This window comes from Oenanthe melanoleuca, chromosome 1 (assembly GCF_029582105.1).
Source record: "Oenanthe melanoleuca isolate GR-GAL-2019-014 chromosome 1, OMel1.0, whole genome shotgun sequence".
NCBI classification, from domain to species: Eukaryota; Metazoa; Chordata; class Aves; order Passeriformes; family Muscicapidae; genus Oenanthe; species Oenanthe melanoleuca.
Genome location: NC_079333.1, coordinates 462,429 through 489,774, shown reverse-complemented (window position 1 = coordinate 489,774; position 27,346 = coordinate 462,429). Strand labels below are relative to the sequence as shown.

The 27,346-nt window shown below is 66.9% G+C and overlaps 4 protein-coding genes across 4 annotated transcripts; 3 read left to right on the top strand and 1 right to left on the bottom strand.

The window, feature by feature from the left end:
• The first annotated feature begins 1,746 nt into the window (after positions 1–1,746).
• On the top strand, positions 1,747–15,301 carry LOC130260329 (aldehyde dehydrogenase family 16 member A1-like). Its single transcript, XM_056505643.1, is given in 24 exon segments — positions 1,747–1,936; positions 2,386–2,488; positions 3,595–3,721; positions 4,774–4,952; positions 5,637–5,714; positions 6,741–6,928; positions 7,015–7,170; positions 9,754–9,945; positions 10,334–10,429; positions 10,511–10,647; positions 10,727–10,820; positions 10,959–11,020; positions 11,283–11,360; positions 11,474–11,678; positions 11,756–11,932; positions 12,156–12,278; positions 13,208–13,309; positions 13,530–13,583; positions 13,668–13,811; positions 14,169–14,549; positions 14,944–15,009; positions 15,011–15,056; positions 15,059–15,130; positions 15,204–15,301. Coding segments are annotated over 24 exon segments (3,054 nt in total). The 5' UTR covers positions 1,747–1,840.
• Positions 15,302–18,187: 2,886 nt separating this feature from the next.
• On the bottom strand, positions 18,188–20,530 carry LOC130250069 (leukocyte antigen CD37-like). The gene is made up of 8 exons (XM_056485396.1): positions 20,025–20,530; positions 19,751–19,823; positions 19,542–19,666; positions 19,243–19,317; positions 19,040–19,144; positions 18,777–18,962; positions 18,619–18,702; positions 18,188–18,360 (listed from the first exon to the last, which is right to left on the bottom strand). The coding sequence occupies exons 1-8, from the start codon at positions 20,454–20,456 to the stop codon at positions 18,283–18,285; spliced, it is 1,158 nt and encodes a 385-aa protein (XP_056341371.1). The 5' UTR covers positions 20,457–20,530; the 3' UTR covers positions 18,188–18,282.
• On the top strand, positions 20,503–23,339 carry BAX (BCL2 associated X, apoptosis regulator). The gene is made up of 6 exons (XM_056485409.1): positions 20,503–20,666; positions 20,836–20,884; positions 21,602–21,763; positions 21,844–21,979; positions 22,052–22,156; positions 22,374–23,339. The coding sequence occupies exons 1-6, from the start codon at positions 20,543–20,545 to the stop codon at positions 22,473–22,475; spliced, it is 678 nt and encodes a 225-aa protein (XP_056341384.1). The 5' UTR covers positions 20,503–20,542; the 3' UTR covers positions 22,476–23,339.
• A 580-nt stretch (positions 23,340–23,919) lies between these two features.
• LOC130255231 (ferritin, higher subunit-like) lies at positions 23,920–25,826 on the top strand. The gene is made up of 4 exons (XM_056495661.1): positions 23,920–24,567; positions 24,747–24,893; positions 24,973–25,098; positions 25,445–25,826. The coding sequence occupies exons 1-4, from the start codon at positions 24,142–24,144 to the stop codon at positions 25,619–25,621; spliced, it is 876 nt and encodes a 291-aa protein (XP_056351636.1). The 5' UTR covers positions 23,920–24,141; the 3' UTR covers positions 25,622–25,826.
• The last annotated feature ends 1,520 nt before the right edge of the window (positions 25,827–27,346 follow it).

The following is a 27,346-nucleotide window of genomic DNA, read 5'->3' as shown; positions in this document are numbered from 1 at the left end:
CAAGGGCTCCTTATGATGTTTCCGTGTCCCCAAGAGATAGAGCCCCTGACCCCTCTAATCTGTCTTGAACTCCTTCTCATCCCGAATCCTGCATGTGTGTTCAATGTGCAGGATTCTGATGATCCCACTGAGGATTTTGAAGGGGCCATTTGGTGTTAGCTGCAGGACCCTGAGCGTGTTGGGTGTCCCAGATACGCATGCCCTCCCTTCTAATCATATTTTTCTCTTCGGCTGTAAACAGGATGTTCAAAATGGACTGTAATTCCTCCCAGGTGTACATATTAGGACCCAAAAATTGGTCCATTCTTTCAGCAACTCCCAGCGGGTCTTCTAATAAGTGTCCCATTTCCTTCTTAAATTCCCTAACATCCCCTGAACTGAGGGGCACAGATATAAATCCTATTCCTGCCTGAGGACCCCCCATAGGCATTTCTCTCAATGGGAATAAATTTTCTTGTTGTTTCCTAGATCTCCCTCTAGTGACTGGTCCTGAGTAGCTCGAATGATCTGAATCCGAATCCTCCTCTGGGGAGGTGCACTGGGGGCAGGGGCCTGCGGTGGGGGCACGTGTGGAGGGGGTACCATCAGGATTTCTTCTTTCCTACCTCCCTTTTTCTTATTTTTGTTATTCCCTTTTTCGGTCAATTTAAAGATAAAAACCTCAGGATGGGCTATTCAAATTTTTGCATACTCACTTTCCTCCAAACAAACAGGTTTTTTTGTATTTACCCAAATATTTAATCTCTGTTTTATCCAATCCTCTGTTGACCCAAATATTGGCCAGAACACGTTTCTTGAAATCTCCTTCCCACCCCAGACTTCTACACAGTAATATATCATTTTTGCCTTATCCTTCCCTTCCGTTCCAGGGAAATGGTCCCAATTTTCTAGTAAAAATCCCAAGGGACTATCTCTAGGTATGGGTGGGAGTTTAACACTTGCAGGAGGTTTACTCTTCCCCTGCCCCATTTCCTCCGGAGTACCTTCACTCACACCAAAAATCACTTTCGCTTCCCCTGTTTCGTGGCCCACGCCCTCGCGGGTCGATGGGAACCGCACTACTAAGGGTCTGCACTCGCTTGGGGAATCTGGCTGCCAGTCCCCCTCTCACACACACACCACACGTTGTACTCCGGGATCCCGACCCCGCCCGAACGGATCCCTTATACTTACGCGTCCTGCGTCTTCGTCCGGACTTTGTGCACAAAATTTAAGGGGTCAACCGGGCCCTCCTACCTTTGCTTTTGCTTTCTTGACTTTAGGTTCGTCGGTCGAGGTTAGGATAGGACTCCCGTCCCTTGGGCCACCAAAATGGTGGGGCGCGCCTTCCCGCAGGCAGAGAGCCCCTCCAAAATCTCGATCCGAGTCACGAGGCCAAAATTGTTATAAATGAGCGCAATGGGCCATAAATGATCGAATAACAATTTAAACAATTAACAAGTCCTGGCGATATCCTCCCAAGGTCTGTCAGGCGATCAATGCAAAACAATTAACACCCTGGCCTCACAAGTCCTGGCGATATCCTTTCAAGGTCTGTCAGGCGAACAAAAGGTTCCTCATTCATAACAGGCCCCGTCTCGGTGGTGCCCAGGGCAGTTCTTGTCCGTCCCGCCCCGTCTCGGTGGTTTCCGGGGCCGCTCCTTCCGTCCATTCCCGTCTCGGTGGTTTCCGGGGCCGCTCTATCCATCCCGCCCCGTCTCGGTGGTTTCTCAGAAGCGCTCTATTCCTCCCGCCCCGTCTCGGTGGTTTCCGGGGCCGCTCTATCCCTCCATTCTCGTCTCGGTGGTTTCCGGGGCCGCTCCGTCCAACCCCGCCCCGTCTCTGTGGCCCCTCGGCGGCCATGGCAGCTCTGGCGGCTCTCGGGGCTCCCCCGGTCCCCAAAATCTTCGCCACGATGGAGGAGGGCCCGATCCCCGGCGGGACCAACCCGGGAGAGGTGATGTGAGACCCCCTGGGGGTCCTGGGTGGGCTCTGGGGGTCCTGGGGGGGGGCCCTGAGGGTCTGAGGCGGCTCCTGAGGGGCTCTGGGGGGTCTCCTGAGGGACGGGGAGCGGGTCTGAGGGGGCACCGAGGGGAATAATGGGGGGAATGGGGGTGGGTTTGGGGGTCCCGTGGGGATGGGGGTGTCCCGGGGGGCACTGAGGGGACACTGCGGGGGCACTGAGGGGACACTGGGGGGCCCTGGGGAGGACACTGAGGGGACACTGAGGGGACACTGGGGGGACACTGGGGGTCCCTGGGGCCGGAGGGGTCCCGGGCAGAGCCCAGGCCCCTTGGGGTGTGTTGGGGTCAAAGTCCCCCCGCGGCCCCAAGGTCATTCGGGGCAGTCGGGGGGGGGGTTGGCCGGGCTGGGGGGTCCCTGGGTGACCCTCGCCCACCCCCCCAGGCGTGGCTGGAGTCCCACGGGCGCAGCCTCGGACACTTTGTGGACGGGACGTGGCTGAAGCCGCCGGGACGGGCGAGCCTGGAGTGCCAGGAGGCCAGCACAGGTACGGGAGGAGACGGGGAGGGGACGGGGAGTGGGACAGGGAGGGGACAGGGAGGGGACAGGGACAGGGATTGGGGACAGGGAGTGGGATTGGGGTCAGGGAGTGGGGTCAGGGACAGGGATTTGGCTCAGGGTTTGGGGTCAGGGACAGGGGCAGGACTGGGGTCAGGGGTCAAGGTCACAGGTTTGGAGTCACTGGTGCAGGCCAGGGTCAGGGTTTGGGGTCAGGGACTGGGCTCAGGGACAGGGATTGGGATCAGGGTCAGGAATTGGGGTCAGGGTTTGGGGACAGGGATTGGGGTCAGGGTTTGGGGTCAGGGTCAGGGTTTGTACTCAGGGTTTGGGCTCAGGATCAGGGTTGGGCTCAGTATTTGTGCTCAGGGTTTGAGCTCAGGGTCAGAGCTCAGGGTTGGGCTCAGGGCTCAGGGTTGGGCTCAGGGTTGGGCTCAGGGCTCAGGCTCAGGGCTCAGGGCTCAGGCTCAGGCTCAGGCTCAGGGTTGGGCTCAGGGCTCAGGCTCAGGGCTCAGGCTCAGGCTCAGGCTCAGGCTCAGGCTCAGGGTTGGGCTCAGGGTTCAGGCTCAGGGCTCAGGCTCAGGGCTCAGGGCTCAGGGCTCAGGCTCAGGCTCAGGCTCAGGGCTCAGGGTTGGGCTCAGGGTTGGGCTCAGGGCTCAGGGTTGGGCTCAGGCTCAGGCTCAGGGCTCAGGCTCAGGCTCAGGGCTCAGGCTCAGGGTCAGGCTCAGGGCTCAGGGTTTGGGCTCAGGCTCAGACTCAGGCTCAGGGCTCAGGGCTCAGGCTCAGGGCTCAGGCTCAGGCTCAGGCTCAGGGCTCAGGCTCAGGGTTGAGCTCACGCTCAGGCTCAGACTCAGGCTCAGGGCTCAGGCTCAGGGCTCAGGCTCAGGCTCAGGGTTGAGCTCACGCTCAGGCTCAGGGCTCAGGGTTGAGCTCACGCTCAGGCTCAGGCTCAGGCTCACTGCTCAGTCCATGCTCCCCCGTGTCCCCAGGCCGGCCGGTGGCCGCGGTGCCAGCAGGGGACAGGCTCAGGCTCAGGGCTCAGGCTCAGGGTTGGTCTCAGGCTCACTGCTCAGTTGTGCTCCCCCGTGTCCCCAGGCCGGCCGGTGGCCGCGGTGCCAGCCGGGGACAGCTCGGACGTGGCCGTGGCTGTGGCGGCGGCCGCAGCAGCAGCCGAGGGCTGGGCGGGGCTGGGGGCGCCCCAGAGGGGGCAGCGCCTGAGCCGGTGAGTGACCACGGCTGGCCCTGGGCTGGCCTCTGACCTACCCTGGTCACCCCCCGTGACCCCCTGTGACCCCTCTGACCCCTTCGTGTCCCCCCGTATCTCCCCGTGTCCCCCCAGTGACCCCATGTCCCCCAATGACCCCCAGTGACCCCTCTGACTCCCAGTGACCCCAGTGACCCCCCGTGACCCCCAGTGACCCCTCTGACCCCCCCGTGTCCCCCGAGTCACCCCCACTGTCCCCCAGTGACCCCTGGTCACCCTCCATGACCCCCAGTGACCCCAGTGCCCCCCAGTGACCCCTCTGACCCCCCTCAGTGACCCCCAGTGATTCCCAGTGACCCCCCGTGACCCCCAGTGTCCCCCAGTGACCCCCAGTGACCCCCTGTGTCCCCCCTGTGTCCCCCCAGTGACCCCCGTGTCCCCCCATGTCCCCCAGTGACCCTTGGTCAGTCCCAGTGACCCCCAGTGACCGCTCTGACCCCCCGTGTCCCCCCAGTGACCCCAGTGACCCCCATGTCCCATAGTGACCCCAGTGACCCCCAGTGACCCCAGTGACCCCCATGTCCCATAGTGACCCCAGTGACCCCCAGTGACCCCTGGTCACCCCCAGTGACCCCCCCATGTCCCCCAATGACCCCCTGTGACCCCCAGTGCCCCCCATGTCCCATAGTGACCCCCAGTGACTCCCAGTGACCCCAGTGACCCCCATGTCCCATAGTGACCCCCAGTGACCCCAGTGACCCCCATGTCCCCCAGTGACCCCCACTGACCCCATGTCCCCCCAGTGATCCCCAGTGACCCCCCGTGACCCCCAGTGTCCCCCAGTGACCCCCCATGTCCCCCCAGTGACCCCTAGTGACCCTTGGTCACCCCCTGTGTCCCCCAGTGACCCCCAGTGACCCCAGTGACCCCTGGTCACCCCCAGTGACCTCCCGTGACACCCAGTGACCCTCAGTGACCCCCATGTCCCATAGTGACCCTCAGTGACCCCTCTGACCCCCCAGTGACCCCTGGTCACTCCCAGTGACCCCCATTTCCCCGCCGTGTCCCAGGCTGGCCGCTCTGGCCGCTGAGCGCCGGGGGGCGCTGGGGGCGCTGCTGGCCCTGGCCGGGGCGCGGCCGCTGTGCCGGACACTGGGACCCGACCTGGAGCTGGGGCTGCGGCTGCTGCGGGCGCCCGCGGGGGGCGCCCAGCTCGGGCCCCCCGGCCTGGAGGGCTGGACACCCCTGGGTGAGTGACTGACTGAGTGACCACTGTCCCCAGCCCAGCCCCCTGGCCTGGAGGGCTGGACACCCCTGGGTGAGTGAGTGAGTGACTGCTGTCCCCAGCCCAGCCCCCGGCCTGGAGGGCTGGACACCCCTGGGTGAGTGACTGACTGACTGACTGACCACTGTCCCCAGCCCAGCCCCCGGCCTGGAGGGCTGGACACCCCTGGGTGAGTGACTGACTGACCACTGTCCCGAGCCCAGCCCCCGGCCTGGAGGGCTGGACACCCCTGGGTGAGTGACTGACTGACCACTGTCCCGAGCCCAGCCCCCGGCCTGGAGGGCTGGACACCCCTGGGTGAGTGACTGAGTGACTGCTGTCCCCAGCCCAGCCCCCGGCCTGGAGGGCTGGACACCCCTGGGTGAGTGACTGAGTGACCACTGTCCCCAGCTCGGGCCCCCCGGCCTGGAGGGCTGGACACCCCTGGGTGAGTGACTGACTGACCACTGTCCCCAGCCCAGCCCCCGGCCTGGAGGGCTGGACACCCCTGGGTGAGTGAGTGACTGACTGAGTGACTGACTGAGTGACCACTGTCCCCAGCCCAGCCCCCTGGCCTGGAGGGCTGGACACCCCTGGGTGAGTGAGTGAGTGACCGCTGTCCCCAGGGCCCTGTCCCCTCCCGCTGTCCCTGACCCCGTGTCCCCCCAGGGGTGGTGGCCGTGGTGCTGGCGGGGCCCTGCTCGCTGCCGGCCCTGCTCTGGAAACTGGGGCCACTGCTGGCCATGGGTGAGTGAGGGGGCTGGGGACAGATGGGGACAAATGGGGATAGCTGGGGACAAATGGGGACAGCTGGGGATAACTGGGGACAGCTGGTGATCCAGGGAGCAAGGGACAAAGGTGGATCCAGGTGGGGTCCCTCCGAGGGGTCCCAGCAGTTTTTGGGGTGTCCCTGGACGGGGTCCCAGCTGGTTTTGGGGTGTCTCGTGTCCCAGCAGTTTTTGGGGTGTTCATCGGTTTCGGGGTGTCCCATTATTTTTCGGGGTGTCCCATCGGTTTTCGGGGTGTCCCATCAGTTCCGGGGTGTCCTTGCGGGGTGTCCCATCGGTTTCGGGGTGTCCCCCGTGTCCCATCGGTTTCGGGGTGTCCCATTGGTTTTTGGGGTGTCCCATCGGTTTCGGGGTGTCCCTGCGGGGTGTCCCATCGGTTTTCGGGGTGTCCCATCAGTTCCGGGGTGTCCCTGTGGGGTGTCCCATCGTTTTCCGGGGTGTCTCCGTGTTGTCCCATCGGTCCCGGGGTGTCCCATCGGTTTCGGGGTGTCTCAGCAGTTTTTGGGGTATCCCATCGGTCCCAGGATGTCCCTGCGGGATGTCCCATCGTTTTTGGGGTGTCCCATCGTTTTCCGGGGTGTCCCATCGGTCCCGGGGTGTCTCTGCGGTGTCCCATCGGTTTCGGGGTGTCCCATCGTTTTTCGGGGTGTCCCTGCGGGGTGTCCCATCGTTTTTGGGGTGTCCCGTCGGTTCCGGGGTATCCCATCGGTCCCGGGGTGTCCCATCGTTCCCGGGGTGTCCCATGTTTTTCGGGGTATCCCATCGGTCCCGGGGTGTCCCTGCGGGGTGTCCCATCGTTTTTCGGGGTGTCCCTGGGGGTGTCGCATCGGTCCCGGGGTGTCCCATCGGTCCCGGGGTGTCTCTGCGGTGTCCCATCGTTCCCGGGGTGCCCCATGTTTTCCGGGGTGTCCCGTCGGTCCCGGGGTGTCCCTGCGGGGTGTCCCATCGTTTTCGGGGTGCCCCATGTTTTCCGGGGTGCCCGCAGGGAACACGGCGCTGGTGCTGTGCCCGCCGCCCGCGGCGCCGCCGGTGCTGCTGCTGGCGGAGCTGGGCGGGGAGGGGGCGGCGCTGCCCCCCGGGGTTCTCAACGTGCTGACGGGACCCCCGGCGCTGAGCCGCGCCCTGCGCGCCCACCCCGAGCTGGCGGCGGTCACCGTGCTCGGAGCCCCGCAGGTACAACCACGGCGATGTCACCGCGGCGGGGACACCCCCGGCCGGGGGTCGCGGCTGCGCCCCCACGCGCTGTGTCCCCTCCCCAGGAGGAGCTGCCGGCGCTGCTCTGGGGGTCTCCGTGCCGCGGGCCGCGCCTGGGGGCTCCCCGCGGGGGTCGCACCGTCTGCGTCGTGCTGGAATCCGCCGACCTGGACAGCGCGGCCGCCGCCATCGCCGCCAGCGCCGCCGCGCCCCCGGCCCTGGTGGGACACGGGGGGATCGGGGGGGGTCGGGGGGATCGGAGGGTTCGGGGGGGGTCGGGGGGTTCGAGGGGGCTCGGGGGGGCTGGGGGGGATCGGGGGTCTCGGGGGGTTTGAGGGGTCGGGGGATCGGGGGGCTCGGCGGGTTCGGGGGAGCTCGGAAGGGTCGGGGGTCTCGGGGGTTTCGGGTGGGTCTGGGGGCTCGTAGGGGGTCGGGGGGGCTCGGAAGGGTCGATGGGGTCGGGGGGATCGGAAGGGCTCGGGGGGTCTGGGGGTCGGGGGAGCTCGGAAGGGTCGGGGGGCTCGGGGGCCTCGGGGGTTTCGGGTGGGTCTGGGGGCTCGGGGGGGTCGGAGGTGCTCGGGGTGTCGGGGGGTCGGAGGGGTCTCGGGGGGTCCTGGGGGTCGGGGGAGCTCGGAAGGGTCGAGGGGATCGGGGGGGGTCTGGGGGTCGGGGGATTCAGGGGGGCTCGGGGGGGCTGAGGGGTGTCGGGGGGGCTGGGGGGGATTCGGGGTCTCGGAGGGGTTCGGGGGGGTCGGGGGATTCAGGGGGGGTCGGGCAGGTCGAGGGGGCTCGGGGGGGATCGGGGGGTTTTCGGGTTTTTTGGGGGGAGGTTTCAGGCGGGTTTTTGATGGGGGTGGTTTGGGGTTTCTCGGCGTTTTTTTTTTTTTTTTTTTTTTGGAGGGGTTTCTGCAGCTTTCGGGATTTTTTGGGGGAGTTTCAGAGGGGTTTGAGGTTTTTTGGGGGGGTTTCTGGGGGGTTTGGGGGTTTTTTGGGGATGTTTCAGAGGGGTTTGGGATTTTTGGGGGGGGTTTCAGGGGGTTGTGTGGGGGTTTTTTGGGGGGTTTCTGGGGATTTGGGATTTTTTGGGGATGTTTCAGAGGAGTTTGGGTTTTTTTTGTGTATGTTTCAGAAGGATTTGGATTTTTTTTGGGTATGTTTCAGAAGGATTTGGATTTTTTTTGGGGATGTTTCAGGAGGATTTGGATTTTTTTTGGGGGGATGTTTCAGAGGGGTTTGGGTTTTTTGGGGATGTTTCAGAGGAGTTTGGGATTTTTTGGGGATGTTTCAGAGGGGTTTGGGTTTTTTTTGGAGGAGTTTTTTTGGGGATGTTTCAGAAGGATTTGGGTTTTTTTGGGGATGTTTCAGGGGTTCTGTGTGGGTTGTTCAGGCGGTTTCTGGGGGTTTGGATTTTTTTGGGGATGTTTCAGATGGATTTGGGATTTTTTGGAGATGTTTCAGGGGTTGTGTGCAGGTTTTTGGGGGGGTTTTCAGAGAGGTTTGGGATTTTTTGCGAATGTTTCAAAGAGGTTTGGGTTTTTTTGGAGGAGTTTTTTTGGGGATGTTTCAGAGAATTTTGGGATTTTTTGGGGGATGTTTCAGGGGGTTGTGTGAGGTTTTTTTTGGGGATGTTTCAGAGGAGTTTGGATTTTTTTGGGGGTGTTTCAGGGGGTTGCGTGGATTTTTTTTTTGGGGATATTTCAGGGGGGTTTAGGGGTTTTTTTGGGGATGTTTCAGATGGATTTGGGATTTTTTGGGGATATTTCAGGGGTCGTGTTCGGGTTGTTGAGGCGGTTTCTGGTGTTTGGGGTGTGTCTGTGAGTGTTCCAGGGGTTGTGTTCGGGTTGTTGAGGCGGTTTCTGCTGTTCGGGGTGTGGCTGCGGGTGTTCCAGGGGCTCTGTGTGGGTTGTTGAGGCGGTTTCTGGTGTTCAGGATGTGGCTACGGGTGTTCCAGGGGTTGTGTTCAGGTTGTTGAGGCGGTTTCTGGTGTTCGGGGTGTGGCTGTGAGTGTTCCAGGGGTTGTGTTCGAGTTGTTGAGGCGGTTTCTGGTGTTCGGGGTGTGGCTGCGGGTGTTCCAGGGGCTCTGTGTGGGTTGTTGAGGCGGTTTCTGGTGTTCGGGGTGTGGCTGTGAGTGTTCCAGGGGCTCTGTGCGGGTTGTTGAGGCGGTTTCTGGTGTTCGGGGTGTGGCTGCGGGTGTTCCAGGGGCTCTGTGTGGGTTGTTAGGCGGTTTCTGGTGTTCGGGGTGTGGCTGTGAGTGTTCCAGGGGCTCTGTGCGGGTTGTTGAGGGGTGTGGCTGCGGGTGTTCCAGGGGCTCTGTGCGGGTTGTTGAGGCGGTTTCTGGTGTTCGGGGTGTGGCTGTGAGTGTTCCAGGGGTTGTGTTCGGGTTGTTGAGGCGGTTTCTGGTGTTCGGGGTGTGGCTGCGGGTTGTTGAGGCGGTTTCTGGTGTTCGGGGTGTGGCTGCGGGTGTTCCAGGGGCTCTGTGCGGGCTGTTGAGGCGGTTTCTGGTGTTCGGGGTGTGGCTGTGAGTGTTCCAGGGGTTGTGTTCGGGTTGTTGAGGCGGTTTCTGGTGTTCGGGGTGTGGCTGCGGGTGTTCCAGGGGTTGTGTGCGGGTTGTTGAGGCGGTTTCTGGTGTTCGGGGTGTGGCTGTGAGTGTTCCAGGGGCTCTGTGCGGGCTGTTGAGGCGGTTTCTGGTGTTCGGGGTGTGGCTGTGAGTGTTCCAGGGGCTCTGTGTGGGTTGTTCAGGGGGTTTCTGCTGTTCGGGGTGTGGCTGCGGGTGTTCCAGGGCAGCCCCCGCTCCGTGTCCGCAGCTGCCGGCCGGGGGCTGCCTGGTGCTCGCCCAGGACTCGGTGCTGCCGGCGCTGGAGCGGCGCCTCCGGGCCCGGCTCGAGGGGCTGCGGCTCGGGGACCCCCTGGACCCCAAAACTGAGGCGGGGCCGCTGCCCCCCGGGACCCCCGTGCCTGAGGAGCTGGTGCGGGAGGCGCGGGAGGAGGGGGCTCAGGTGAGGGGGTGGCACTAAGGGATTTGGGGGGGCTGTGGGGACAATGGGGTGGCACTAAGGGATTTGGGGGGGCTGTGGGGACAATGGGGGGCACTAAGGGATTTGGGGGGGCTGTGGGGACAATGCGGGGGCACTAAGGGATTTCGGGGGGGCTGTGGGGACAATGGGGTGGCACTAAGGGATTTGGGGGGCGGGGAGAGGGGGATGTGGCATTTGGGGCTTTGCAGATTTGGGGTCAAGTCTGAGCGTTTCTGCACATCGGGGTCCCCTGGGGAGGAATTTGGGGGTTCCCGATGGGGGGGTTCCCAGCTTTGGGGGTCCCCGGGGGGCAGTTTGGGGGGCACTTTGAGGGGTCCCTGCTCCCTGTGATCCCGGATTTCCTGTCCAGGTGTTCCAGGCGCCGCTGCCGCAGGGCGGGGGTCGTTTCTTCCCCCCCACGCTGATCTCGGGGGTGGCCCCGACCTGGCGCTGCCTGCGGGAGCCGGTGGGTGCCCCGGGGGGGGGGGGGTCGGGGGTGCCCAGGGTGCCTTTTTGGGGCTCCCCTGAGCGCCCCCTGCCCCGCCAGGCGCCGGGGCCGCTGCTGCTGCTGCTGCCCGTGCGCGGCCCGGCCGAAGCCGTGGCCGTGGCCTCGGCGCTGCCCCGAACCGCGGCCGCCGCCGTCTGGGCTCAGGACGTCACCGTGGCCTTGGACACGGCCGACAGGTGACCCCCGGCCCCTCCCCGAGCCCCGAGCCCCGAGCAGGGCGGGGCCGCCGGGCGCTGAGCGCTGACCCCTCCCCAGGCTGCCCCAGGGGCTGGTGTGGCTCAACGCCCTGGACCTGCTGGACCCCAGCGGGGGCTGCGCCGGGGGGGCTGCGGACGCCGACCTGGATGAGGTGGGGGGTCCCAGGGGGGCTCTGCTGGGTGGTTTGGGGGAGCCCTGCAGAAGCTAGAGGGATGTGGAGGTCTCCTGGGGTGGGGTGGGGGGTCCTGTGCCGTTACAGATGGGCTCTGCCGCCCCACACTCCCTCCAGGCGCTGCGAGAGTTCGGGTGCCCCCCCTGGGAACAGCCCCCCAAGGTGGATGAGCCGCTCAGGTACCCCCTGATGGGACAGGGACCCCTCCCCAGGATGGACACCCTGAATTAGGGGGTCCCAGGAGGAAAGCTCCGAGACCAAGACTCCACTGGGAGCCCAGTTTAACACCCCCAGGACCCCGTTCTTCCCCCTCCGGGTGGTCCCGCCCCCATCCTGTCTCCCCAGAGGGTCCCGTGTCCCCCTCAGGACCCCGATTCCTCCTCTCCGAGGGGTCTCGGTGCCCCCGACGCCCTCTGACCCGGTCTCCTGTCCCTGTCCCAGCCCCCCGGTGACCGCGGATGACCCCGCTGACCCCGAGCTGGCTCAGGCCGTGGCTGCCGCCCGCGGGGCCGCCCCACGGTGAGTGACGGGCGTGGGCGGGGGGGGGTGACCCCACCGGGTGTGTCCCCGACGATGGGACCCCTCGGGGCGGGGGGGGGGGAGTCGGTGCCGAACGCCCCCGACTCCCGCAGGTGGGGGCGGCTGCCGGGGGCGTCGCGGGCCCGGTTGTTGCGGGAGGCGTCGGCGGCCCTGGCGGGGGGACACGGGACCCCCGGGGACAACGGCGACAGCGACGGGAGCGGCGACAGCGACGGGAGCGGCGACAGCGACGGGAGCCTGCAGAGGGCGCTGCTGCGCTGGGCGGCGCGCGTGGAGCGCGCGGGCGGGGCCGTGCAGGTGGGCGGGGCCGGGCAAGGGGGGCGGGGTTCTGTGTGTGGGCGTGGCTCTGAGTGGGCGTGGCCTGTCCCCTGCAGGAGGTGCCCGAGGGCCGGGCCCTGGTGACGCGGCGGCCGCTCGGGGTGCTAGGCGTGGCCTGGGGCTGGCCCCGCCCCCTGGCGCCGCGGCTCCTCCTCCCGGCGCTCGCGCTCGGCAACTGCGTGGTGGTGGTGGCGCCCCCTGGCGGCGGCGGGCCCGCAGAGCGGCTGCGGAAGGTGCGGGACCCCCCCGTGACCCCCCCATAACCCCCGTGTGTCACCCCCTGTGTCACCTCCCCGCTGCAACCCACCGGAGCCCCCCTGAACCCCTGAATGTCTCCCCGCGATCCCCGGGGGTGTCCCCCATGATCCCCCAGGTGCCCCCACGAAACCTTCCAGGGCACCCCGTGTCCCCAGGACCCCCCCCTCGGTGACACTGCCCCTTCCCCTGTGTCCCCAGGCTCTGGTGGCCGCGGGGCTCCCGGGGGGCGCCCTGACGGTGCTCTCCGGGAATCCCCGGGGATCCGCACGTCACCTGGCGCGACAGCAGCCGGACGGGCTCTGGATCTGCGGGGGGGCCGCGGTGAGTGGCGGGGCCGCGGCGAAAACGGGACGTGGGGACATGAGGATGGCGGGCAGTGACACCGGGACGGTGGCCGTGAACTTTTGGGGTCCCAAGCCGTGGGACGGCTGCTGAGGCGGGGATTTGGAGTGAGGGGGGACATCACCCCAGCTGTCCCCAGCTGTTCTCTCTTGTGCCCGCCTACCCAGGATTGCGACTGGGCCTCCGTCGTCAGCGTCCCCCGCGTTTGGGGGGTCCCGCTGGGGATCCTGGGGGGTCCGGGGCAGGAGCCCCCCCCCGGCGCCGAGCGGGAGCTGGAGCTGCGCTGCACTCGCCCCCACTGCCTTTGGCTGACGGGGGGCGGTCCCTGAGACCCCCCAGCACCCCCGAACACCTGCGGGGGTATCAGACCTCGCACTGTGCCCCCACCCCAATAAACCGCTCCGAGCCGCAGCCGCCGCCGTGTCTCTGTTTGTGGGGGGTCCAGGGGGTTCTCGGGCTGCAGTCGGGGGGATGTTTTGGGGGTGCCCCGCCCCCGCGCGTGCCCGGGCGGGGCCCCCTCCCTCGCTCGGGGCAGCCGCACCCAGCGCGCTGCGGAGCGGGCGGGGGGTCCCGAGCGGCGCAGCCACCGCGGGGTCGGGAGGGAGTGCGCGGGGTGAGGAGGGGGCGGCCGGGGGTCCTGGGGAGGGAGGGGGCGGCTCACGACGTCCCGCTGCCCCCTCGGGTTTCCTGGGCCCCCTCCCGGCTCGGTCCCGCTTTCGCTTTCGGCGGCGGCTCCGCCGCGGCCCGAGGGGTCCCGGGGCGGGTCGCGGGTTCGCCGTGTGCCGCCCCCAGCTCGGCACCGCCATGGACGCGTGCCCCCCCAGCTCTGCTCTGGTAAGAAGGGACAACCCCTCCCCTCATCGCGCCCCTCTGGGACCCCCGTGAGAGCCCCCCCGGTGCCCCACCAGGTGCCGCTCCTGCTCCTCCTGGCCGCGCCCACCCCCAGCAGCTGCTGCTCCTTCGGCTTTAACCCCGTCAGCAGCACCTTCAGCGCCCACCTCAACAACCTGGTGAGACCCCCGCCCACAGGACCCCCTCCCGCACACCCGGGGACGCCCCCTGCCCTCCGGGATCCTCACGGGACCTCCCCGGTCCGCCCGAGCCCCCCCACGCCCCCAGCTCCCTCGTTCCCCAGGGAAGCCCCATCCTGGGTTCCAAAAACCTCTGCACCCCTTCACCCCCGAAGGCTCCTTGGGGCTGTTTTTGGGGACCCCCTGGCTCCTCCCACAGAACCCCTGGCTGCTCCTCGACTACCCCGTGGCGATGCCCAGCAACCTGGAGCAGGTGAGTTCCCACACGTGCCCCCCAAATCCCGCCCTGTTCCTTCACCCCCTGACCTGTGTCCCCCCAAATCCCGAACCCCCCCAGGACAGTGGCTGCTCTGATCTCTGGGGGCTGCACTTCGGGGCGCTGGCTCTGCAGCGAATGTTGGCGGTGGCAGGGAGGGATTTGGCCCCCCTGCTCAGGAACCTCCTTGCCCAGCTCCACTTCCTGGCCGACTGTCACATCCAGGTGGGTGGGGGTCCCCGGGGGGTTCCGAGGGGGGCAGGGGTCCTGGAAGGAGGAGGGGGGAGCTGGGAGGCTTCGGGTGGGCGGTTATGGGGTGGTCTTGGGGAGGCCAAGGTGAGTCTGGGGGCTCTGGGGACCCCGCAGGGCTCTTGGGGGTACCCTGAGGTGTCCAGGGTCACTCTGGGGCTCTTGGGGGGCTTTGGGGACCCCGCAGGGGTCTGGGGGCTGTCTGGGGTGTCCAGGGTAACTCTGTGGGGGGTCTTGGGGGGGTGCAGGATCTCTGGGGCGTTTCTGGGCTTTCCCAGGGTGGTTCAGAAGGGGTCTGGGGTCCCCTGGGGGGCTCCTGTGACATCCCCCCAGGACCCCCAGGGCTGTGTCCGGCTGGAGACGGTGAATGTGTCGCAGCTGCTGGAGACCCTGGCGCAGCACCTGGGGGGGCTGCGAGGGAGACCCCCCCACTTTCCTGGCTGCGCCCGCTTGCGCTGCCAGCCAGGTACCCCCCCAGGTACCCCCCCGGGACCCCCAGGAGACCCCCAGCACTCCCTCAGGGCAGCTGCTGACCCCCGTGTCCCCCCAGGCGTGGCGCTGACCAGTCCGGCCGTGCGGCAGGAGGGGACCCTGGGGGCCAGGCAGGGACCCCCCAGCCCCGCCGGGCACGGGCTGGTGCTGCTGGGGGGAGTTGGGGGGGCCCTGGGCCTGGCGGCGGCGGCCTGGGTGCTGTGGAGGAGACCCTGTGCCCAGGTGGGGATGCTGGGGGCACTGGAGGGCACTGGGGACACTGGAGGGGACGGCGTTACCAGGGACCCCGGGGGTGGTGGGGGCACGGGGGGTACTGCGTGTGTTGGGGACACTGGGAACAGTGTGGGTGCTGGGAGGCTCGGGGTCACTGGGAGCCCTGGTGGCTGTCTCGGGGTCACTGGGAGGACTGGGGAGCACTGGGAGGTCACTCCCCTCAGGCCCCCCCCCCAGCCCTCACAGGGACCCCCGACACTGGAGCACGACGGGACCTGAATGGCTGAGCGACACCTGGGGACAGACACAGGTACTGGGAGGGCTGTTGGATACTGGGATCACTGCGAATATCCTGAGGGCAGACCCCTGGATCGTCAGGTCCTCACCCTCTGTCCCTGTCCAGGCTGGCCTGAGCCACTGGTGAGAGGCGGGGACCCCCCAGTTCCCTGCTGGAAGCCCCCGGGGGGCTACACCGGGATCTCCCGGAGCCACGGAGAGACGAGGGGGCCTGGCCCCCTGCAGAGCCCATAAAGCTGATGTTGACACCCTGACTCTGACCCTGACCCTGCTCGGGAGGAACTGGGACAAGCGTTGGGGGTGGGCGCAGCAGTGCCCAACTGGTCTTTACTGGGGGGGTCTCACAGGGGTGGGGGGCTCTGGTAGCGAAGCTGGGGCTGGGGCCACTGGCGGGGCAGGAGGTAGAGCAGGGCCAGCAGCACCAGCAGCGCCACAGCCCAGGGGGACAGCGGCACCCACGGTGACAGCAGTGCCCACGGTGACAGCGGTGCCTGTGGGGCCACCGCCTCAGCCACCTCCTCGCTGCTCCCCGCCAGGCCTCCTCCGGACAGCGCTGTCCCCGTGTCCTCCTCCTCCTCCTCCGCCTCCTCCTCCGCCTCCTCCACCTCCTCCTCCGCCTCCTCCTTGTCCCCAGGCTCCTGGGTAGAAGCCCTGGGTCAGTGGCTGAGGGCGCCCTGCAGGGCCAGGCCTGCCCCTCCCTTACCCGGCTGGCTGCCGCCGTGTCCTGGATGGCCAGCTGGCCGCGCGGGCACCACGGGCGCCTGTGGGACGGAAGGAGGGTGGGGATGCTGAGCTGAGGAGCCTGGAGCAGCCTGGGGATGTCCCCCGTGCTCGTGTCCCCCCGTACATGGCCCAGGCGTCCCGCAGCCGGCCCAGCTGCTGTCGCAGCCGCGTTGTCTCCAGACGCAACTCCTGCAGAGACAAAGGGGTTGTCACCCTCTGGCCTTGACCCCCACATAGAGAGTGGTCACCATGGGCTCTGTGGCCACTGTCCAGGCTCACACCGAGGTCGTACCTGCACCACCCGCTCGTAGTCCTCCAGTGCTGCTGTCAGCTCCTGCGCCCGCTGCCCTGCCTGTGGGACAGAGCCTGCACGTGAGGGGCCATGGGAGAGGGCTGGGGGTGGCCTCGGTGACAGCCGAGGTGGTGGCAGTGTCACTGGGCAGCGCTCACCTGGGCGAGGGCTGCGTCCCGGGCAGAGAGCAGGGCAGTGCCACGGCAGAGCTGGGCCTGGGCAGAGGGATGGGGACAGGGACTCCTGGTCACGGTGTGACGGGCCCCCAGCACCGCCCACCCACCCTGGCCACCGTGGCACCGCTCACCTCCAGGCTGGCCATCCGGGCTGCCTGCGCCTGGAGCTGCTCCCGCAGTCCCTGGCCCTCGGCGAGGAGCCGCTGGTTCTGCCGGGGGTGAAACAGGGCTGGGCTTCCCCAAGGCACTGCCCTACTGGGGCAGCTCCCAGCACCGGGCTCACCTCCTCCTGCAGATCCTCAGCCTGCGAGCACAGGCTGTGCTGCTCCTTCTCCTGAGGAGGGCATGGCCATGAGGGGACACCGCGTGACACCACATGTGACACCAGATGTGACACCATCTGGCACCTCTGCTTAGCCTCTCACCGCCTGCCGTGCCTGCCGCCGGAGCTCGGTGTTCTCCTCCTCCAGCCCCTTCACCACGGCCTTCATGTCGTCCAGCTCCTCGGTGGCCACCCTGGCCTGCTCCAGGGCCTGCCGGCTGCTGCCGGGGGCAAACAGCATTTCAGCATTCCCGGGATGCTGGCCCAGGCCCCGTGCCAGGGAGCCCCTCCGAGCACCTTCGCAGCTGCGCCTGGAGCTGCGCAATCTCCTCGGCCAGGCGGGCGTTGAGCTCCTCGGCCTGCTCCGCATCCCGCTGCAGTTTGCTGTTCTGGGCCGCCAGCTGCCGGGCGCGGCTCCGCAGCCCCGCGGCCTCGGCGCTGCTGGGGAGTCCCACAGTCCCAGGCTGCTCCCGGGAGCACGGCCGGGGCTGGCGGGGTGTCCCCGCAGCGGCACTTACGGGGTGGTGACGTCCGTGCTGCCACCCTGGCGCTGGGCGGCTGCTGGGGACGCGTGTCTGTCGTCCTCTGTGGGACAGGACACAGCGGGCTGTGCCTGTGTCCCACTGGGGCCACCCCGACTCCCTTCTCCCGTGCCAGCACCCACCCGCCAGCACTGCTCCGGCGTCACCGATCGCCACGTCCTGCTCCTCTGTGGCCCTGCGTGGACGGAGCCGTGGGTCAGTGGCACTGACCGCTGCGCCAGGCCCAGGTTTCGCCCCGCGTCCCGGCACTGACCCGTCCTGCCGGCACGCTGCTATCCAGGCGCCCATGGCTGCGCGGAACCCGGCCCAGTCCAGCGCCGTGCCCGCGGCCGCGGGGTCCAGCGCCCGCCGCAGCGCCCGCAGCCGCCCGTCCTGCCCGCTGTGCCCCGTCATCGCTGCCACGTACTCGACCACCCGCTGCGGCTGCACCAGTCCTGTGCCGGGCCGAGGATGGTGGTCACCATCCCGGGGGTTTGGCTGTGGTCACCATCCCTGGGGATTGGCTGTGGCCAGCAGGGCTCTGGTGGTTTGGCTGTGGCCACCATCCCTGGGGATTGGCTGTGGCCACCACAGCCCAGGGGGTTTGGCTGTGGTCACAATCCTGGGGTTTGGCTGTGGCCACCATCCCTGGGGTTTGGCTGTGGTCACCATCCCGGGGGTTTGGCTGTATACACCACGGCTCTGGTGGTTTGGCTGTGGTCACCATCCCGGGATTTGGCTGTGGCCACCACGGCCTGGGGGGTTTGGCTGTGGTCACCATCCCGGGATTTGGCTGTGGCTACCACGGCCCTGGTTTGGCTGTGGCCACCAAGGCCCCAGGGTTGGCTGTGGCCACCACTTCCCCAGGGCATTTGGCTACCTGTTCGCTCGGGGTCGCAGGCAGCGAAGGTGCAGTCCAGGGCAAACTCGTCCGAGCAGCCGCTCTCGTCAGGGGCTGAGGGGGGTGACATGGGTTATGGAGGGGCCCGGCGCCTCATTCCCCCGCCCCGCTCCCTCATGGTCCCCGCACCTGGCAGGGGGATGACAGCGCCCGGGGCGCAGGGACCCTCTGCAGCCATCGTGTTCGGGGGTGCTCCGGTGCCGGCGCTGCCCCCGGGCAGAGCCGGGGGTCGGGGGTTTCTGAGGGGTCCCGGGACCGTCGTGGGACTGAGGGGGAACCGGTGGGGGTGGGGGGGGGATCGCCTCACGGCGAGGGGAGGGGCGGGGCCTGGCGCGAGCCGTTCCCGCCCAGCGGGGAGGGGGCGTGGCCACGGGAAAGGGGCGTGGCCGCCCCCACGCGGGCCGCGCGCTCCCGGTGCGCTCCCGGTCCCGTCTCGGTTCCGCTGCTTCCCGACGGCTTTTATTGAAGGACAAAGCCCTCCGCGCTTCCCCCCACAGCACCCTGGCCCCCTCAGAGCCCCCGCAGCAGCTTCTCGTAGTGGGAGTCCAGGTTCCGGACCAGGAACATCGACAGCATCAGCAGGCAGAGCTGGGAGCAGAGAGCAGGATCAGCCTTCCCGGACCCCCTCGGATCCCTGGCCGCCTCCCGGCCACCCTGAACGCCCACCACGGACCCTTCTGGCCACCCTGAATCACCACCAACGCCCCGGCTCCCCACGGACCATCCCCTGAACCCTCCCTGGCTGCCCCCGGCTGCTGCCCAGCCCACCCAACCTATGGTCCCACAGTCTTCCGATCGCCCCCAGGACCCTCAGCTCAGCCCCCCAGCCCAGGGCATCCCCCCTACCTCCCCCAGGCCGATGCCTATGCAAACCCCCACGATGGTGATCAGGTTTCCAGCCAGCCAGGTCTGGACGCTCTCCTTGCAGCCCTGGGGTGACAACCGGGGGTCACTTTGGGGCCCCTCCCAGAGCTCCAGGACCCCCTGATCCCCCCGTGCCTCACCCTGGGGAAGATGTCCTCGGGGGCAGCCACGGGGCAGCGGCCGTGGGGCAGCACCCATGGGTGCTTGTGGGTGCCGTTGGGTGCCCTGAGGCAGGAGCAGGCGATGGTCCTGTCCCCGTCCCTGTCCGTGGTGGTGTCATCGTGCTGGTCCCAGTCCTGGGGTCTTTTCCAGCCACAGCAGCCGAGCTGTGGGGGAGAGGGGGGCAGGGGATCAGTGTGGTGGCCATGGGGTAGCTCTGGGGTTCTTTTGGGGGGAGTCTCACCTGCTGCTGGACAGCATCCCAGCTCTCGTGGGGGTCCCCGGGTGGTCCCTGGGCTGGGTACCCCCGGATCAGCTCCTCTGCGTAGGTGGCCACCTTCGTAGCCAGCTGGGGAGGGGGATCAGCACAGCATTGCCCCACGACCCCAGGGTCCCCCCCGACCCCCGGGGTCTCCCCCTCAGCCCAGGGTTCGCCCCTGCACTCACAGTGGCACGCTGCGTGTAGACGATTATGGCCACCGTGATCTGGGCAGCGAAGAGCAGCAGCAGCAGGCCAAAATACTTTCGGGGATAAACAGGGAAGGCGGGGGTCAGCCCGACCTCCCCCCTCAGCCCCTCCCCGGCACTGGGGGCAGGTCAGAGCGGTCCCCCCGCTCCCCGCCGCTGCTCCCCGGGCACAGGATGTGGTGGCCCCACGTGGCCCCGCGGTTGCCCCAGGAAGTTGCAGCACAGCCACCCCAGCCCCCTCCCAGTTCCGAGACCCCTCCCGAACCCCCCCAGCTCACCAGCCCCAGCATGACCTTGACCTCCTTGAGGGCCCCCAGGCACCCCAGGAATCCCAGGAGCATGGTGACGATGCCGACCCCAGAGAAGCCGTAAGACCAGAGCCTCAGGCTGACCAGCGGTGACCCTGGGGGGCAGGGGGGGGTCAGCGAGCTTCTCAGCTCGGGGTGCCGCCCGTCTTGGGGTACCCCAGGCCTTGGGGGTCCCTTACCTAGCACGGCGGCGAAGCTCTGCCGGTCGAAGAGGAGCCAAAAGCTGAAGGCGAGGAGGAGGATGCCCAGGAACTGCGGGGGGAGCCCAGGTCAGGAAATGGGGGGCCCCCAGTGCCCGTACACACTGGGAGGTTGTTGCACCCCCTCAGCCCCAGGCTCCCCCGTCCCCCCGAGTCCCCCCGAGCTGTATGTCCCGCCCTCCCAAGTTTTACCTCCCCCCTCTCCCCCCTGCCCCCCAAATCCTCCCCCCATCCTCCCCCCAGCCCCACTCACGAAGAAGAAGAGGTTGAGGAGGAAGACGAAGCACTTGGTGCAGCCGAGGCAGCTTTTGGGATTCATGTCTGCGCGGGGCTCCCACACACACGGCCTCAGAGCGCACCCCAAGCCCGAACCGCCCCCCGGGCCCCCGGTTCCCCCCGCGCACCTGCGGCCGCTCCTCCCGCCCCGTCCGGGGCCCCGCGGGAGGCGCCGGGGGCGGCGGAAGCGCAACGGGGGCGTCGCCCCGGGACCCTCATGGTCGGTGGGTGCGGTGACCCCCGGTGTGACCCCCGGTGTGACCCCGGGACTGCGGGGTGACCCCCGGGGGGCTGCGGGGGCGGGGCCGGCCCGGCCAAGGGGTGTGGCCGAGAAATGAGTGACGGGCGAGGGGCGTGACCGGAGCGCTGGGGTCGTGGCGAGGGGCGCGGCCGCTCCGCCCCTGCCCATAGACCGCTCGGTCCCATCACGTGATCAGGGCGCGCCGCGCCGCCGGTCTCACGTGACGCCGGACGGGACCACGTGGTTCGGGCGCCATGGCGGCGGCAGCGGCTTCGGCCCAGCGGGGCGGGGGCAGCGGCGGCGGCGGCGGCGGAGGAGATCCCGGGGCCGGGGCTGGCGGCGGCTCCGGCGAGCCCGCCCCGCCCCCGGGAGGCGGTGGTGAGTGGAGGGCTTGGCGGGACCCGCGGAGGGGAGCGACCTGTACGGGCCGGAGAGGGCGGCGGCGGTCGGTCAGTGATCGGTCTATGGCCGGTCGGTGGCCGCTCTGTGGCCGGTCGGTGATCGGTCTGTGGCCGGTTCTCCCCGGTAAGCTCCCCGCTCTCCGCAGGTGCCTCCTCGGACCAGATCATGCAGACAGGGGCGATCTTGCTGCGAGCGTGAGTAGGGGGGAGGCGGGCACCGCCGGGAGAACGGGCGGGGCTGGGACGGGACAAGGGGCGACCTGTGAGGCACAGAGTGCGGGGACAGCTCGGGGCTGGGAGAGGACTCGGGGACATGAGAGCAAGCTGGGGGAAGCCAGGGCCTGGGGATCTGGGGAGCCTGGCAGTGTGCAGGGGGACAAGGGGGGACACAGGGTGCGGGGGGGACTGGGGTGCAGAGGGGACATGGGGGGGACTTGAGAGGATCCTGGGGCTTGGGGGTGCATGGGGGACTTGTGGGGACTCGAAACTTGGCTTGAGAGGATGCAGAACTGGGGGACACGGGGTGCAAGGGGGAAATTGAGGGACGTGGGGGGACTTGAGAGGATCCTGGGGCTTGGGGGTGCATGGGGGACTTGGGGGGACTCGAAACTTGGGGGGAGAAGCTTGAGAGGATGCAGAACTGGGGGACACGGGGTGCAAGGGGGAATTGAGGGACGTGGGGGGACTTGAGAGGATCCTGGGATTTGGGGGTGCATGGGGGACTTGTGGGGACTCGAAACTTGGGGGGAGGGGATGCAGAACTGGGGGGACACGGGGTGCAAGGGGGAATTGAGGGACGTGGGGGGACTTGTCCCAGGGGGACACAGGGTGTGGATGTGACATCAGGGGGACTCGGGAGGGGACTGCAGGCGGGGCGGGTCGCGGCCGTAGCCAGCGTGCCGGCGCTGCCAGGTTCGTGCGGGACCGTGTGGAGCGCTGCGGGGACCCGCAGGCCGTGGCGCTGAGCGTGGCCGAGCTGGGCGAGCCCCAGCCCAGCAGCCCCGACACCAAACGCCTCAGCGAGTGCCTGCGGCGCATCGGCGACGAGCTCGACAGCAACATGGAGCTGCAGAGGTGGGCGGCTGCCGCTTCTCGGGGGGAGCCCGTGGCGTCCCCGAGCCTGCCCTGACCGCCCCCACCCTGCCCCGCCCCAGGATGATCGAGCAGGTGGGCTGTGACGCCCCCAAAAAGCTGTTTTTCCGCGTGGCCAAGGAGATGTTCGCCGACGGCACCTTCAACTGGGGCCGCGTGGTGGCCCTGTTCTACTTTGCCTGCAAGCTGGTGCTGAAGGTGGGTGTGGAGCCCCCCAGGACCCCCCCCCGGTGCCCCTGAGCCCCCTCTGAGCACTCCCTGCCCCTGCAGGCTCTCTGCACCAAGGTGCCCGAGCTGGTGCAGACCATCCTGCGCTGGACCATGGAGTATCTCCAGGAGCACGTGCTGGCCTGGATCCAGGCCCAGGGCGGATGGGTGAGGCCCCAGACCCCCCATTCTTTGGTCCCTAAGACCCCCTTGTACCCCAAATCCAGTTCCTCAGGGGGGCCGAGCCCCTTTTTGGGAATTTCCCGTCCCCAACACCCTCTTTTACCCCAAATCCTCCCATCCCTCCTCTGTGTCCCAACTCCCCTGAGTCTGGTTGTTCTGGGGGTGACATGGTGACCTCCCCCTGCTGTGTCACCTCCCCCAGGAAGGGCTTCTGTCCCACTTTGGGACCCCCACCTGGCAGACCATCACCATCTTCGCCGCCGGCGTGCTGACGGCCTCGCTGACCATCTGGAAGATGTCCTAGACCCCCGGGGGGGCCACGTTTTGTGTGCCCCCGCCCCCGGGACCCCTCCCCGGACTGGCCCTGCCGGCAGGGATGGTGCTGACCCCCAGTGCCTTCCAGGGCCGGGGGGGTTTTAACCAACAGGACTGGCTCACCTGCATTTTGGGGTGGCGGCCGAGCTGGGGGGAACCTTCCCCTCCCTCCTCAAGGCTCCCTCCAGCTCTTCCCATAAGTATCTGGAGCCCACAGCTGGGATTTGGGGGGCGGGTTGGGGCTGATCGGGGTGGGGACACCCCCCTTTGCCCTCCCGTGCCCCCCAGTCCTGGTGCTGGGGCTCCCTGGCCTCGGTTTGACCCCAGGACTTGTGGTGCTTTGAGTGGGGGAGGGGGTCCTGCGGTTCCACCCCCGACGTGGGGGTGGGTGGGGTGTCTCTGTGACCCCCCCCTCCCCAAAAATGAGGTTGGGGGTGTGGGGGGGAGGGTTACAGCCATGGCTGTAGGGTGAGTATTTATTGGGGGTCCCCACCCCCCAAAAAGGGCCCCCCCAGGTGCAATACCCCCCTCCCGGGGCGGAGGCTCTCAGGGTGGGGGGGGCCACACCCCCCGTTTACACCCCCTCAACCCCCCCCCGGTTTTGGAGATTTCCCCCCCCCCCCCCGTGTTCCCGAGGGGGGGGGGAGGGGGGGACGTGACCCCTCCTCCCAACCCCCATGGTGCTCTCGGGGGTGACGTCACGGGGAGCCCGCCCTCCCAAAAAAAAACGGGTGGGCCCTGCCTTCCCTCCCCCCCCCCCCAGCTTATCTCCGTAGTGGTTTTTTTCTTCTGTTTTTTTGTACCTTGGTTTTTGTATCTCGGGAATTTCGATGGAAATAAAAAACAAACGCGATGCTTCATGGGCCTGACCCCCCTCCCCCCCACCTCCCAGCCCCCCAAAAACCTCGGGGGAGCCCTCGGGGGTCTCGGGATGCGCACGGGGAAAGGGGGGGACCCCACAGGAATTGGGGGGGGGGGGGGGGGAACAGGGCAGCGCCGCTTTCGCTTTCGCTTTTCCACGTGGCTGGAGGCGGCCGCTTTTGGGGGGACCGGGTGCCCCTCCTCCTTTCCTTTGTCCAACACCTCGGGGATTGGGGGTCCTGGTTAAGGGGGAAAACGTGGGGAGGAGCTGTACCTCCCCCCAAAGTGTCTGGGGGTGTTTGGGGTCAGTGGGTCCCGATCGCGGGGGGGTGTTGGGGCGGGGGTCGCACATCCGGACCCCCCTGCACGGGACCGCCGGACCCAGCGCCAGGGGCGGTTTTTGGGGTGATCTGCACTGGGGTCCGGGGCCGCTGCTCCCCCCGAATCTCGTCTGAGCTCCAGCCCAACCGGGTCCCCCCAAAGGATGAAGGGCTCCCAGTTCCACCCAGTCTCCCCCCAGTCCGCCCCAGCCCCGGAGCGGCGGAACCGCGGAGTCAGCGCTTCCCCGGGGCCAAGTTCCTCTTTTACGGTGCCGGCGCTGAGTCAGCTCCTCCCGCACCCTATAACCCATTAAACTCCGCTTAACGGGCGATCGGCACCTCAGCACCCGGCGGGACACCCAAAAAACACCCCCCAGCTCCCCCCAACCCCCGCCAGGCTCCCCGTGTCCCCCAACCCAGCAGCGAACCGGGGCTCTCCCCCAGCAGCGCCCCCCGCCAGCCGGGGGACCCCTCATGGGGGGGGGACACAAAGGTGGGGTCGGACCCCCACCCCCCGAGATCTGCCCCGTCATGCTGACTGCGGGGCCATGTGACAAACAGGGACAAGGGCCAAGGCCACCGCGCCCCTTCCGGAGGGGACAGAGTGGGGGGGGTCGCCTCTTATCCCCGCCCCGCGGGCCGGGCTATAAAAGCCCCTGCCGGGTTTCCAGCCGCCACAGCCGTGTTCTCGCTTCAACAGTGCTTGAACGGAACCGGCTGCTCTCGGCCCTTTGTCCATCCCGGCCGTCCATCCGCCCGTCCATCTGTCCATCCGTCTGTCCGTCCGTCCGTCCCGCCATGGACTCCCAGATCCGCCAGAACTATCACCGCGACTGCGAAGCCGCCGTCAACCGCATGGCCAACATGGAGCTCCACGCCTCCTACGTCTACCTCTCCATGGTAGGGGGGCTCGGGACCCCCGCCCCGGGGTTGGGGGGACACCCCCCTGCCTTTCCCGCATCCCAAAACCCGCTCCCGGTGCCGGCGCCGCTCGGGAGAGCGGAACCCCAAAAATTTGGTGTGGAGGGGGGTCCTGGGTGCCTCCCCCTGACCTCTTCTCCCTCTCCTCCCTCCCGCAGGGGTTTTACTTCGAGAGGGACGACGTGGCGCTGCCGCGGCTGGCTCGCTTTTTCCTGGAGCAGTCGCGGGAGGAGCGGGATCACGCCCAGGAGCTGCTGCGCTTCCAGACGCGCCGCGGGGGCCGCGTCCTGCTGCAGGACATCAAGGTGCGCGGCGGGCAGGGCTCGGGAGGGCGGCTGGTCTCTCGGGGGGCCCGGGGCGGGACTGACGGCCCGTGCCCCGCAGAAGCCGGAGCGGGACACCTGGGGCTCGGCGCTGGAGGCGGTGGAAGCGGCGCTGCAGCTGGAGCGCTCGGTGAACCAGGCGCTGCTGGACCTGCACGGGCTGGCTGCCCAGAACGGGGACCCGCACGTGAGTGCTGCTCTGGCTCCTGCCCCCCGGCCCGCAGGGCTCTGACCCTCAGTGTGCTCCCAAATTCCTGCCTTTCCCTGTGCCTCACCCCCACGTGGCTCCCTCAGGGCTCTTACCCCTCAGTGTGCTCCCAAATTCCTGCCTTTCCCCACATCTGCACCTTGGTACCACCACGGGGCTCCCTCAGGGCTCTGACCCCTCTCCACACTCCCAAATTCCTGCCTTTCCCTGTGCTACTGCCTTTCCCCACATCTGCACCTTGGCACCTTGGAATCTCCAGCTGCTCCTGGGGGTCCCTCACCTCCCCCAGACCCTCAGCCCTGCCTGGTTCCCCGTTGTCCCACAGCTCTGTGACTTCCTGGAGTCGCACTACCTGGATGAGCAGGTGAAGGCCATCAAGGCGCTGGGGGACCACGCCACCAACCTGCGGCGCCTCTCGGGGGGAGCCGCTGGCCCCGGGGGCAGCTCGGCTGGCCTCGGCGAGTACCTGTTCGACCGGCTGAGCCTGGAGGAGCGCAGCTGAGCCGGCCCCGCGCCGCGGGGCAGGACCCTCCTGGTCCCCATGGTCCCGGCCCCCAGACCCTCCTGGTCCCCATGGTCCTGGCCCCCGGACCCTCCTGGTCCCCATGGTCCCGGCCCCCAGACCCTCGTAACCCCCCGCCCCGGCCAAGGGGGCTCTGCCTGCTGGGCTGTCCCAGCACGATGCCAATAAAGGGTCTGTCCTAGGAGTTGGGCTCGGGCTCGGGTGAATGCTGCGCCGTTTGATCGGTCACATAACCTGCAAGTGACCCCTCACTGACCACTGAGTGACCACTGACCCATGAGTGCTCCCTTGCTGAGTGACCCCTCACTGACCCCCGAGTGACACCTGAGTGACCACTGAACCGCAAGTGACTCCTCACTGACCACTGAGTGATCCCTGAATGCCCACTGACCTGAGTGCTCCCTTGCTGAGTGACCCCTCACTGACCACTGACCCCCGAGTGACACCTGAGTGACCACTGACCCATGAGTGCTCCCTTGCTGAGTGACCCCTCACTGACCACTGACCTGAGTGCTCCCTTGCTGAGTGACCCCTCACTGACCACTGACTCCCTGAGTGACACCTTGACCCCTCTCCCTGCTGCCCAGTCCTGCTGGCGGTCAGTAACAACTCTCCCCACGAGGACGCTGTGGTGTGTGTGGGGGGGTTGTGGTCACTCAAGGTGTGGTCACCTGACACCACCCTGACCCCTTGACCCCCCTGGGCCTCTCCCCCAAGGTGGAGTGCAACGCCAAACTGGACCCAACGCAGACGTCCTTCCTGAAGGTCCTCGATGGCCGCTGAGTGACCACTGGGTGACCACTCGATGGTCACTCAATGGACTCTTGCAGATGGCCGATGGTGACGGGCAGCCGGAGATGGCCCGAGTGAGGGGTCAGAGGTCACGGGTGTGACTTTGTGTAAAGGGGCGTGGCTTGGGTGAAATGGGTGTGGTTTATGTAAAGGGGTGTGGTTTAACGGCATGGGCGTGGTTTGGGTGAATGGGGTGTGGTTTATGTAAAGGGGTGTGGCTTAACAGGGCATGGGCGTGGTTTGGGTGAAACGGGTGTGGTTTATGTAAATGGGTGTGGTTTAATGGCATGGGCGTGGTTTGGGTGGAATGGGTGTGGTTTATGTAAAGGGGTGTGGCTTAACAGGGCATGGGCGTGGTTTGGGTGAAACGGGTGTGGTTTATGTAAATGGGTGTGGTTTAATGGCATGGGCGTGGTTTGGGTGAATGGGTGTGGTTTATGTAAAGGGGTGTGGTTTAACAGGGCATGGGCGTGATTTGTATGAAATGGGTGTGGTTTACAGAAAAGGGGTGTGGTTTCAGAGGACATGGGCGTGGCTTGGATGAAACAGGAGTGGTTTACTGAGAAAGGGCATGTCTGGGAGGGAAGGGGCGTGGTTTAAGGCCAGTGGCCGTGTCCCCACCGTGGCCGCCTCCGCCTCTGTCTGTCCCCTTAAAATCACAGGTGGAGGGCTATTTCCCACAGTTCAAACACACACAATAACAAAGAGGAGTAACTCTCCTTGATTTAAATTTCTTTTTTCCTCACAGCCCCCATTTTTTTCTGGGGGCACCAGACAGGAATCAGCAATATAAAATTAAATATAAATATAAATATAAATATAAATATAAATATAAATATAAATATAAATATAAATATATAAATAGATAAATATATAGATAAATATAAAATATAAAAAGGGAAAAAAGTTCCC